General features: G+C 30.5%; 2 protein-coding genes across 2 annotated transcripts; both read left to right on the forward strand.

Annotated features, from left to right (window-relative positions):
• The first annotated feature begins 3,570 nt into the window (after positions 1-3,570).
• OEP80 (outer envelope protein of 80 kDa) lies at positions 3,571-9,226 on the forward strand. Its single transcript, XM_078960348.1, has 16 exons — positions 3,571-4,329; positions 4,432-4,525; positions 4,614-4,696; positions 4,816-4,910; positions 5,010-5,079; positions 5,192-5,285; positions 5,384-5,465; positions 5,555-5,590; positions 5,702-5,855; positions 5,928-6,068; positions 7,143-7,213; positions 7,298-7,376; positions 7,544-7,659; positions 8,552-8,699; positions 8,769-8,838; positions 8,929-9,226. The coding sequence occupies exons 1-16, from the start codon at positions 3,733-3,735 to the stop codon at positions 9,081-9,083; spliced, it is 2,085 nt and encodes a 694-aa protein (XP_078816474.1). The 5' UTR covers positions 3,571-3,732; the 3' UTR covers positions 9,084-9,226.
• A 1,341-nt stretch (positions 9,227-10,567) lies between these two features.
• Positions 10,568-11,104, forward strand: LOC145002582 (glutathione S-transferase T3-like). The gene has a single exon (XM_078961827.1). It carries the CDS (start codon positions 10,568-10,570, stop codon positions 11,102-11,104), a length of 537 nt encoding a protein of 178 aa, XP_078817953.1.
• The last annotated feature ends 1,423 nt before the right edge of the window (positions 11,105-12,527 follow it).

Consider the following 12,527-nt stretch of genomic DNA (forward strand, 5'->3'; position numbering starts at 1 on the left):
TGAAGCATTTTTCCTTTCACCACATTCATTTGAAACTTCAATTTATTTTTCGTTTCACTACATTCATTTGAAACTCCCATGACTTTTTAGTTTCTTTCTAATAATGATGATAAGTTGGTTAATAAGGTTAAATAAATATAAAACAAAGTGTAATCATATATAAACTAAATTTCAATATTTAAAAAAATATATTTTCTTCTATTTATAAAGTTATGTTTTTAACTTTTAACATATTATACTTAATTTATTAGGTTTAATATGTTGGTCTATGTAAACCATTATCATTTTAAAACTACAATTTTTGAACAATTTGTATAAAATACTTACACTTTAATTTAAATATAACCTTATAGGATTAACTTAAATATAAATTTTAGTTCAACTTAAACAATCCAATAATATTTTATAAATAGTTAAAAATGATAAATTGTAGTGTCTTTTTAATAATTATTATAAGTTGGTTAATAAATTTAAATAAATATCAAACCTAAAGTGCAATCATAAATAAACTAAAATTTAATATTAAAATAATATTTTTACTTATACTTATAAACTTATGTCTTTAACTTTTAACATATTATACTTAATTTATTAGATTTAGTATATTGTTGTATGTAAACCATTATCAGTTTAATACTACAACTTTTGAACAGTTTGGATAAAATACTTAAATTGTTAATTTAAATATAATATTACAGGGTCAACCTCAATATAAATTCTAGTTCCCCTAAAAAAACCCAAAGACTACTCTATGAATAATTAAAAGTGATAAATTATAGTGCTAAATACAAAAACTAAATTGTAATATCAATTTAACTAAAATATTTTCTAAAGATATTTTTATAATCATTAAAAGTTTTCAAAAAAGCAGCTTAAAATAACAATAGTTAAAAATAAACATATATAAATGATTATATTGTTACCTTTAAAATAAAAAAAAAATTGTTTGATGTTTTAAATAATTACAAGGATAGAAATAAAAACTTTAAGCAAATAAATTTTAAAAAATTAATTAACAATAACAAAAAATATAAATAAAATTAAACCATATACATTATAGTTAGTTTTATCCATGAGATTATACAGTTTTAATAGATGTATATACAATCATATAGTTAATAATAATCATTATATTATAGAGTAAATTACATGAATGGTCCCTATGGTTTGGAGTAATTTGTGTGTTTGGTCCTTAACTTATTTTTTTAACTCGGAAGGTCCCTAGTGTTTGTTTTTGTTACGCGCTTGGTCCTTACTGTTTGTTTTTGTTGCACATATGGTCCCTGTTTTACCTAAAAAATTATTATTTAAATAGGAAAAAATGGTGGGATAGGTAAGGTAATGTGAGGGCAGGTGGGGTTGGGATGTGTTTATTTAAAAAAATTAAAAAATCAAGGGGCAAATAGTCTTTTTAGGTAAGACAGGGACCAAACGCGTAACAAAAACAAATAGTAAGGACCTTCCAAGTTAAAAAAATAAGTTAGGGACCAAACGTGCAAATTACCTTAAACCACAGGGACCATTCATGTAATTTACTCTATATTATATCAACTTAATATATAAATTATTATATCCAATTTACCAACATTATTGTTATATTAAAAAAAACATATATTTGTAAAGATTTCATCTATATAGATTCTTCTGCGCAACGCGCAGGCATTCGCCTAGTATATATATATATATATCCTTATTCTAATAAAAGAATAGTTTTATTCTCCTTTTGATATATGTCATCCTATTAGGTCTCCTAATTAATGCATATTTTATTCTCATTTTGCCACATGTCACCCTATTATGCCTTCTAATTAATGCATGACATTTATCAACCTATTTATTCTTCACTAGTTTATAACCCTTGTAAGCACGGTTATAAAATTAATTAAAATTTTATAGTAAACACTCAAAATTATTAATCAGTTATTTTAAATATATTATTAATTTAAAATATATTCTTATTAGTTATGTGAAATTATAATCGTTGATTCAAATAAATATGTAAAATTAAGTTTTAATATATATTAGACATTTTTTATTTGTGAATTAATGAAAATAATAATATAAAATTCAAATTTAAAATAGAGAATAAATACATTGATAAATAGCATCACATTAATGAGGAGGTCTAATAAATTTAAAGTGGAGAACTAATAAATTGACAAAACATTAATTAAGAGGTCTAATATGGTGACACATAGGAAAAGACTCCTCTTTTATTAGTATAGGGAGATTTCAAATTTCAAATTTCTTATTTTAATTACATCAAATTAATAAAATTGGAATAAAAGTTAAAATAAAATTAATACAAATTATAAAGTGATATAATTTCACATATTTATTTAAATCAATGATTATAATTTTATATAATAAAAAAATCTCATAATTAATAATTTATTTAAAATAATTGATTAATAATTTTGAGTTTTTTTTCTATAAAAGTTTAATTTATTTTTGTAAGCATAGTTCTCACGGGTTATAGTATATATATATATATATATATATATATATATATATATATATATATATATATATATATATATATATATATATATATATATATATATATATAAAACTGAAAAAAAAGATGACCAATCACACGAGAAGCGAGAGTGAGACATAACCTCCTCTCATCCCCTTTCCTGTAGCCTTAGTATGGCGTTGGTAGGGGTTTTCAAAAACCAGATATTCGAAAATTCAGATATCCGAATTTCAGACATCGAAAAATTCGGATAGTAGATTTTGATATCCGAATTCGTATTTGAATTTTTGAATATCCGAAATTTCGGATACGGATTCAGATTCCAAAATCGGATATGTGGAATTCTTATCTTTTAATCACTATTAAATTTTACTCCATAAAATTAATGTATTATCCAGGTTGAGATCAATAAAAATCCAACACGTTGTCAATGTGGAGATCAAATAAACCCTGCACAAAACCTTAAAACAATCAATATATGAACCTACTGATAGTCTACGAACCTAATTTTATATTAAACAAATTAAAAACCATTAAGTATGAATTTGAAACACATAAACAATGAATGGTTAAGTCACTCTAGGTTGCGAAACAATTAGAACCGTTTACTCAAAAGCTCCATTTTGCTAACTTTTATTTCCACAAATTAAAACACATTTAAAAAAAATAGTAACATACTGTCAACTAACCAATTTGGTCTAAAAACAGCAACAACATCGATCTTTGTTTATAAAATTAATATTATATTTGAATGAACACGGAACATAATGAACATTACATGTCATTAGCATCCATGATTTAGATCTAAGCAAAATAGCAAAAACTAATGAGAGAGATCATAATTTCGGATACCGGATATCCGAAATATCCGAAAATGTATAAAGTGACTATCTGCATCCGAATCCAAAAGTTCGAACATCCAAAATTCCGATATCCAAAATTTTGGATAATTTCGGATTCAGATTTTTCGGAACAGGTCTTTGGATACAAGTGTGGTATAATTTCCAGTTCCAAACCCTGGTAAAAATAAATAAATAAAAATAAAAACTTATTTATGTAATTTAATTTTTTTAAATCATAATTCTTTTGTTAGGCGAAAGCATCAAACAGGACAGCTTTCAGTATCGCTAGGAAAACTGCATCCCCAAAATTTCAGTAATCAACCAAAACCCTAGAAAATGCCACCATCGACCTGACTTTCATTAGGGGTTTTCCGGAGGTTAGCGAGCATCATAGCACCGCCGATTCAAACAATGCCGGAAAACAAATCCATTCAATTCAGATCGTCCTCCATTAAAATCCCTCCTTTTGTCCCTATTCACCACCACCGGCATCAACACCATCACCATCACCGCCGCCCACTTCCTCTCTTCGCCGACCTCCATCTTTCAATTTCTTCAATTCTTAACAATTCCAAACACTCACTCACTCAATTCATATCTTCTTCCATCAACAAATTCCAACCGAGTACTCAGAAACCTCCAAAACCCTCAAACCCTTATCACTCCAAAAAACCACCGCTACTCTGCTCGGCTTCATTGGCGTTGACCCGGGTCGACGAGGAGGGCGGTGAAGTAACTCAATCGAGTAAGAGTCATTCAGTGAGCCGACATGACGACGAGCGTGTGCTAATCAGTGAGGTTTTGGTGAGAAATAAGGACGGAGAGGAGCTTGAAAGGAAAGATTTGGAGGCAGAAGCCATTGCGGCATTGAAAACATGTCGACCTAATTCAGCTTTAACGACACGCGAAGTTCAGGAAGATGTGCATAGGATCATCGGAAGCGGGTATTTCTCTTCTTGCATGCCTGTAGCAGTAGATACTCGTGATGGCATCCGTTTAGTGTTCCAGGTATTATGTATGCATAAAAACTCATACTTTGAGTATGTAAGACATATCTATAATTCTATACAATAGTATGGAGTTATTTACACCAGTATCTTTTGGCATAAGGTAGAACCAAACCAAGATTTCCAAGGCCTGGTTTGTGAAGGAGCCAATGTTTTGCCAACAAAATTTGTAGAAGATAAATTTCGTGATGGATATGGTATGTATCTTTCATCTTTTGAATGAATCAATTCTCCATAAAGTTAAGTTACCACTGTGTTTAACTGATATTTTGTTAAGTTATGCAGGAAAAATTGTAAACATACGACAATTAGACCATGTTATAAACTCCATTAACGGGTGGTATATGGAGCGTGGCCTTTTTGGTTTGGTTAGCATCCAACTTCATTACCATTTTCTCTTAAACAACATAGTTGATAATTAATATCCAAAAATGGTATATTATATACTATATAACAGTGTTTATTATGATGAAATTGAAATGATCAGGTTTCAGGAATTGAGATTCTCTCTGGAGGAATTATCAGGTTACAAGTTTCAGAAGCAGAGGTCAACAATATATCCGTGCGTTTTCTCCGTAGAACGTAAGAAGATCTTTAATTTTTCTAATTATATAATTCTTTAATTCTGAAAATCTTTTGATTTTTAACATTAACATCTATTTCTTGTTTTTTAAAATTCAGTGGTGAGCCAACTACAGGTAAGACAAGGCCTGAGACGATTCTTAGGCAACTTAATACCAAAAAAGGGCAGGTATTTTAAACAACATGTAGCATTCTATTAACAATTACCTTTTTTCTTTTATTAAAATTTGTTAAAAATGAAGATGCAATATCAAATATGAAAGGTGAAATGCTATTATCAGGTATATAGTATGCTTCAAGCAAAAAGAGATGTAGACACATTGTTAGCTATGGGAATTATGGAAGATGTTAGTATTGTTCCACAACCTGCTGGAGGTAATATAACTGATGACATTCCAATTCATATAATCAAGATTCAGAAAATAGAATAAAATCTTTTTTTTATAAATCAAAGATGTTGCAATTTTCTACAGATTCAGGGAAGGTGGACCTCACTATTAATGCAGTTGAACGTGTAAGTGGAGGTATCTCAGCTGGTGGTGGAATTTCAAGTGGGTATGTTTTTATTTTTTTTATAAAAAATAAAAGATTTTTATTTTTACTTATTGATTTATAGTAGTTTTACTTATTTCTTTCATTTGTAGGATCACAAGTGGCCCTTTAGCAGGACTTATCGGAAGGTAATAATATAATGTGAAAGATTATACTTTTAATTGTTTTTTACATGGTTTTGACTTTTGTTTGTATAAAGGTTATAACTTTGAATTTGTTTTTTTTTTTATTTATTAAAGCTGTGCACTTTATCATCGAAATCTATTTGGGAGGAATCAAAAGATAAATCTTTCACTTGAAAGGGGACAAATTGACTCGATCTTTAGGATCAACTACACGGATCCTTGGATTGAAGGAGATGATAAAAGGACATCAAGAACAATAATGGTTCAGGTACCCTTTTGAAAATTGAATTGAATTTTGTAAAAAAGATTAGATTTTTATTTATGGGTGTTTGTGTTTCAGAATTCAAGAACCCCTGGAACTCTTGTTCATGGAAATCAACCCAATAACACTAATCTAACCATTGGAAGGATTACAGCTGGCATTGAATATAGTCGCCCTTTTAGACCAAAATGGAGTGGAACAGCAGGGCTTATTTTTCAGGTATTATAAATTTATAATAATTAAAAAAAATAATGTTGAAAGTAAAGGTAATGGAATGGAATGGACAGGGTAATGGAATTGGTAAGGTAATGGAATCAGTCATTACATTCCATGGTCATGTTTGACTGTTGTGTAGGAATGAAATGTTTTTTTTTTTTTTTTAATAAATATTATATGTAAATAGAATGTATAGTTTTAAGTTTTAACTCTAATTTATACGTTTTTCTAATTATTATTAATGAAGTTTCATTTACAAAAAGAAAGAAAGTTGAACATAATAGAAAGTCATTAAACCCGAAATAAGTTATAAAAAAAATAATATTTTTTGTTATTTTACCACAATAACGTTTAAAAAAAAATCTTTTTGCATCATTAAAATATACACAAGTAAAAAATTGTTTTATTGCTATTTATTATCATTCCAGATATTTTAAAATAAAAAACAATATGTTTTCATTATTTTACAAAAAGTAACGTTGTAATTTAAATAAAACACCTAAGAAAAAATCTAAATCTTATTGCGTTACTGAAGAACACATAAATAAAAATTCGTGAAATTGCAATTAATCATACCATCACAAATTTATAATTAAAGCAATACATTTCGTGATTTTACAACAATAGCAAAAAAAAATTCAAATCTTTTTGTATAATAAAAAATTACATAAATCAAAAGTTGTTTTATACTTCTATTGCACTATTTATCATTCAAAATAAGTTCAAATAAAACAACAATACGTTTCCGTTATTTCACAAAAAATAACATTATAATTTTAATAAATTACCCAAAAAACATAAATAAAAATCCATTATATCACAATTTATCATTCAATCACAAAAAAAAAAAAACACTCCACGACTAAGAACGAAACTTAACAAAACGGAAGGGATCACGTACCATTCCAATTCCATTCCATCGAGCAAAACAAACTATGGAATGGAATGAACCATTCCATTCCATCGTTGATTCCTTGATACCAAAACAATACCTTACTATCATTCCACAATTCTGTCCATTATTATTTATTTTTTAAAATATAAATTATAAATAATAGTTTTTGACATTAAAAACAGCGTGCTGGTGCTCGTGATGAAAAAGGGAATCCAATGATACGCGACTACCACAGCAGCCCACTAACCGCAAGGTAATTTTCACCTCTTTCCTTGTTAGTCAACCTTACTTTCAAAACTTGACAAATGACAATTTTCTCCTCATATTTTCAATGTAGTGGAAATATCCATGATGATATGGTACTTGCTAAGCTTGAAACTGTTTACACTGGTTCAAGCGACCCTAGTTCTTCAATGGTAACACATATATATATATATATATATATATATATATATATATATATATATATATATATATATATATATATATATATATATATATATATATATAACAAACTTTTATTTTTCTCCTCTATAATTACGAAAATGCCCTCACAGCTTTTTTTTTTTTTTTTTTTTTTCAGTTAGTTGTAAATATGGAGCAGGGGCTTCCTGTTTGGTCAGAATGGCTGGTTTTTAATAGGGTTACTTGTCGTGCAAGAAAAGGCCTTGCAATTGGCCCTGCTTCCCTTAATTTGAGGTAATAATAATTAATGTACAGGAAATAGCAACCTACTTTTGTTATTATTGTATTATATATATTAAAACAAAAATTGTTGTTAATGACTTATGAATAGTAAAGTTTTAGGTTTTTAGACTTTTGCTGCTAAAGTTTTTATTTTGAATTTTGGCCACAATGCATAGTTCTGTAGTTTTACATTTTTGGCCCAATATTTTTGTTATTTTAGACTTTGGCGACAAATAATCTTAAAAATTAGTCATTTGTTTTAGACTTTAGCCACAAAACTTTCTTATTTTGGCATATTTGATGCCTAAACTTTCGTACGTTTACACTTTCCGCCACTTTGTCGGATGCCACTCTCCATCCCTCACTTTGTAAAGTGCCACTTTTAGCTCCTCAGTTTTGAACACCGGCATTTTTCATCTCTTTACCTTTCGCATGTTTGCAGGTTTCACATGTTTGGTCCCTACGTAGAAAATAAGTTACAAGAACAGTCCTTGTAATTTACATAATATGTCCTTGTGCAGAATTATATTTACACGAATGGTGCATTTGTATAAAAAATTACATAAATTCCCCTGTCTAATAACAACTATTAAAAAATGAGCTTTTGTCCTTACGTAGAAAATGAATTACAAAATGGTCCCTATGATGTTTCTTTTTTCAAAAACAGTCCCTTTAATTTTCTATGTGGAGGGGCATTTTCTAGTTATTATCATTATTATTATATCTAAATTGCTGACTTGGCAATGTACATTTTTTAATCCATAATAGGAACTAACATTACTCTTGCTATCAATATGGGGATATGGGCAATGTATAACTTCATACTGCTTAATAAAAGAAAGAAGTAGGGGTATTTTCGTCTTTTTTTTTTTAAACATGTTTAAAATTTTGTATGAATACACAGTCTATCTGGTGGACATGTTGTGGGAAATTTCCCTCCCCATGAAGCATTCCCCATTGGTGGAACAAACAGTGTGAGAGGATATGAAGAAGGAGCAATTGGATCAGGGAGATCTTACGCTGTTGGTTGTGGAGAGATTTCTTTCCCTTTGGTAAGTGATTTATTTTAGTTTGAAATTCCTATTTTACCCTTGATTTTGTGTATTTGGTTGACCTCGCAGGTGGGGCCCGTAGAAGGAGCCATGTTTGCTGACTATGGAACTGATCTTGGTTCAGGCCCAACCGTTCCTGGTAATTCCTTTATTATTATTATTATTATTTTCAATCTATTAATAATTTAATATCTCTCCTTTTAATTTTTAATTTTTAAATTTTTAAAAGGGGATCCTGCGGGGGCTAGGTTAAAGCCGGGAAGTGGATATGGTTATGGAGTGGGAATGCGTGTAGCGTCTCCGTTAGGTCCTCTTAGACTTGAGTACGCTTTTAATGATCAAGGAACAGGGAGGTTTCACTTTGGAGTTGGTCAACGAAATTGACTTTTTTTTTATAATTTTTTTATTTTTTCGAAGTTTTGAGTATATTATCTTTATGGTGGGAAAAAATATGGTGTCTAGAAACGAGACTAAATGTGACAATATAATAATCTTTTTAATGGATCAAAGATATTTTTATGTGGGCACACGTGAGTTTAGATCTCTTGCACATGTGCTTGTGATCTTGAATTCTTGATTTCTTCGATGTTTCGAGGAACAATGTATTTAGTGTCTTTTAGGTTCATTGGAAATATGCGTTTTGGTTATGTTAGTGTTTTGAATTCGATATTTGTTATTTAACAATACAATGAAGTCGCTTTCATTTAGTTAAAAAAAAACAATTCTAAACCCTTGGGAAATCTCTAATTTGCTACAAAATTGGTTTTATGTATGATCATCATAATGAAAAAAGAAAAAAGAAATGTATGAACGTTTATCTAATGAAGTTGCAGTTTTTTAATGACAAATTGTTTAAAAACTTTAAATACAAATTTGAAGTTCTTTTTTCTTGTGGAGATTTTTGAAAATCAATTTCGCAAGAAATTTGTTGGTGCAAAAATAGAGTATTACGAGAGATTTTGAATAATTAATTTGGTGTGAAAATAAGAAAAATATATAAATAGAATGTTACTAAAGGTTTTTGGCCTAGCATATAAGACTTAACGGGTGTGGACAACGTGTTAGCCACGTTATCTTACGTGGCATACGCTGTTAATGCCGCCATCACGGGGAACACCACCCCAAGCTCGCGTTAAAGCGCGTTACGCCATTCGATGTTACCACAATAACGAGTCATAACGTGTAATTTTCGACCGTTTCAATTTCTTTCCCGTTGAAAAACGGTAATAATACCGTTGTAAAATTACTTCTTCAATTTACTTTATATATATATATATATATATATATATATATATATATATATATATATATATATATATATATATATATATATATATATATATATATATATCATTTTACCTCTCTATCTCTATTTATCTATATCTATTTCTATTTCATTCAAAACAAAATTACCCTGGATGGATCAAAATCCGAATACCCCTCCTCCGAAGACAAACACATCCACTCAATTGGGTTTTGCGGGATACAAGGGATACATGAACCTTCTAAACTCCCAAAACTCACCACAAATTCCATATTCCGGTAATTTTTTCAATATCGCCTCACCCCCAATACAATTCCCTACCTCACTATTTATGCAACAAAATGCAAACATACAAAAAAACCTTTTTCACACATTCGGTTCCATGAGCCAAACAGTGACACAACCCACACCCACGTAAGAACCCGTTGTCGAGACGCAAGTTGGCAGTAGTCAGAGAGCATCGAGAAAAAAAGGGAGACCAAAAAAGAAAGGAAAAGAGGTCGTTGTTGGGACGGATGAAACAGAAGCACCTCCAACATGGTGGACACCGGATGAAGAGCATGCGTTGGCGGTGGTTTGGTGCGGTACTTCAAAACAACCAACCATGGGGAACGATATGAAGAGAGTTGCTTTTTGGGATGCCGTAATCGTCAAATTCCGCACGATTTTGAACAAGGATGAAACATATCGCAATAATGATATGCTTAGTGGAAAATGGACTAAAATTAGCCGGAAGTGCACCAAATTCAATTTCATATACAACAAACTTTCTTCGCAACGTCAAAGTGGTGGCAATGATTTCGATGTATTTAGAGCCGCGATGGAGGAATATCACTTGCAAATGGGACACATATTTGATTATGAAAAAGTATGGGAGATAGTGAGGAAAGATCCAAAATGGATGAAAACGCCAACATCATCGGAACAACAATCGAAGAGGTCTCGTGGTTCGGGTTCGGTTGACGTTTCCGATGGACAAACGAACATCGACCTCAACGTGGACACCGATGAGATCCCGAACGAGTTTGACGACATCGATGAAATCTCTCCGCCACGACGACCGGTGGGGTGCACAAAGCGAAGTGAGCTCAACGACATGCGGAGGAGAATGAAAGTCGACTTCGAGACAACGAGGACATGAAAAAAAATTCGACGTGCACATGGAAATCGCAAATAAAAGATTCGAATTGCAACGGGAGCATTTGGAATTCCTTCGTCAAGAAGCCCAAGAAGATCGCATATCGAAAGATTTGACAATTCTTACGACAAACGAAGAAAATTTACCACCGAGACGAGCTGAAGTGATACGGAGAATGAAGGCACAAACAGAGAGAAAATACTTGGGCGAAAAATAGTTTGTCGGTGTTTTTTTTTTTTTTTTTTTTTTTTTTTTTTTTAAATTATTATGACTATCGTGTGTTTTTTTTCAATATATATATATATATATATATATATATATATATATATATATATATATATATATATATATATATATATATATTAAAGTTTGTAATGTTTTTTTATTTTGTTTTATTTTTTTAAAAATTTTTATGGTATTTTTAATTTTCTAGTTAATGAAATTATGTTTTATTAATTTATATGTTTTTTTATAAATATATGACATATATTAAAAAAATAGAACGAATTAGAAAATATATGAAGTAAATAAAAAAATAAAACAAATTAGAATAATAGAAATTAAAAACATCAAAAAAAAAAAATAGTAGGTATTATCCATGTTATTTGGTGTTGTCAATTTCCATCCTTAGTGTTATAACACCAACTTATGACTAGAATGATGAGGTGTGACAATTTGGGTGTGATAAGAGCCCACACCTAGTAGTCTAAGTCTCATTCAGCTAAAGACTTACGCTATAAGTGATGTAGACGAAATGTGTAGAATTGAAAATAGATTAACGTGTATAAACAATTATATTAGAAAGGATTTAGACGAAACAATCTAGCAACGACGAGCTCACAGGGATATCATCGTAAAATGAATGGTTATATGTAAAATTGTTTTTAAGAGCATTCTGGAAGAGAAATGTAACATCCGGATTTTACCAGGTATAATGTAAGTTTAATTGTGTTATTTTGTAAGAGGGACTCGGCGAGTTGGGGCTCAGACTCGCCGAGTAGGGACGCGGGATTGAGCGAGGGTGCGCACTTGGACTCGGCGAGTCCAGGGTATGGACTCGGCGAGTCTGCGCTGTGTTATGAAACCCTAAATCTCCGGGTTTGTGGCCTATTTAAGGGGCCTTATGGCCGTCATTTGCACTCACCCAACCCCCAGAGAGTGTCCCTAGAGTTCTTGAGCGTTTTGTGAAGGAAAGAGAGCCAATCTTGATCTTGTGTGTGTTGTTTAGCAAGAAGAAGGAGGCCCTAGGCAAGAGGAAGCAAAGGAGGTTGCTATTTCGTGGATTTGGAGCTTGGATCATCACTCTAGAGGTATTATTTTCGGACCATTTTCTGTTTGGTGAAACTTGATGCAAGTTAGGGCTTAATATGATCATTTATGGGGTGATTTGGTGCCCTTTGGTTCCCTCTTTGAGTTGAGACCATGG

This window comes from Lactuca saligna, chromosome 6, assembly GCF_052625555.1.
Source record: "Lactuca saligna cultivar CGN05327 chromosome 6, ASM5262555v1, whole genome shotgun sequence".
In the NCBI taxonomy this organism is placed as follows: Eukaryota; Viridiplantae; Streptophyta; class Magnoliopsida; order Asterales; family Asteraceae; genus Lactuca; species Lactuca saligna.

Coding starts and splice junctions, on each gene's coding strand:
- OEP80 (XM_078960348.1), top strand. CDS start 3,733: ATGCCGGAAAACAAATCCATTCAATTCAGATCGTCCTCCATTAAAATC. Junction 5,080..5,191: donor TTAATACCAAAAAAGGGCAG/GTATTTTAAACA, acceptor TGCTATTATCAG/GTATATAGTATGCTTCAAGC. Junction 5,466..5,554: donor GGTGGTGGAATTTCAAGTGG/GTATGTTTTTAT, acceptor TTTCATTTGTAG/GATCACAAGTGGCCCTTTAG.
- LOC145002582 (XM_078961827.1), top strand. CDS start 10,568: ATGGGGAACGATATGAAGAGAGTTGCTTTTTGGGATGCCGTAATCGTC.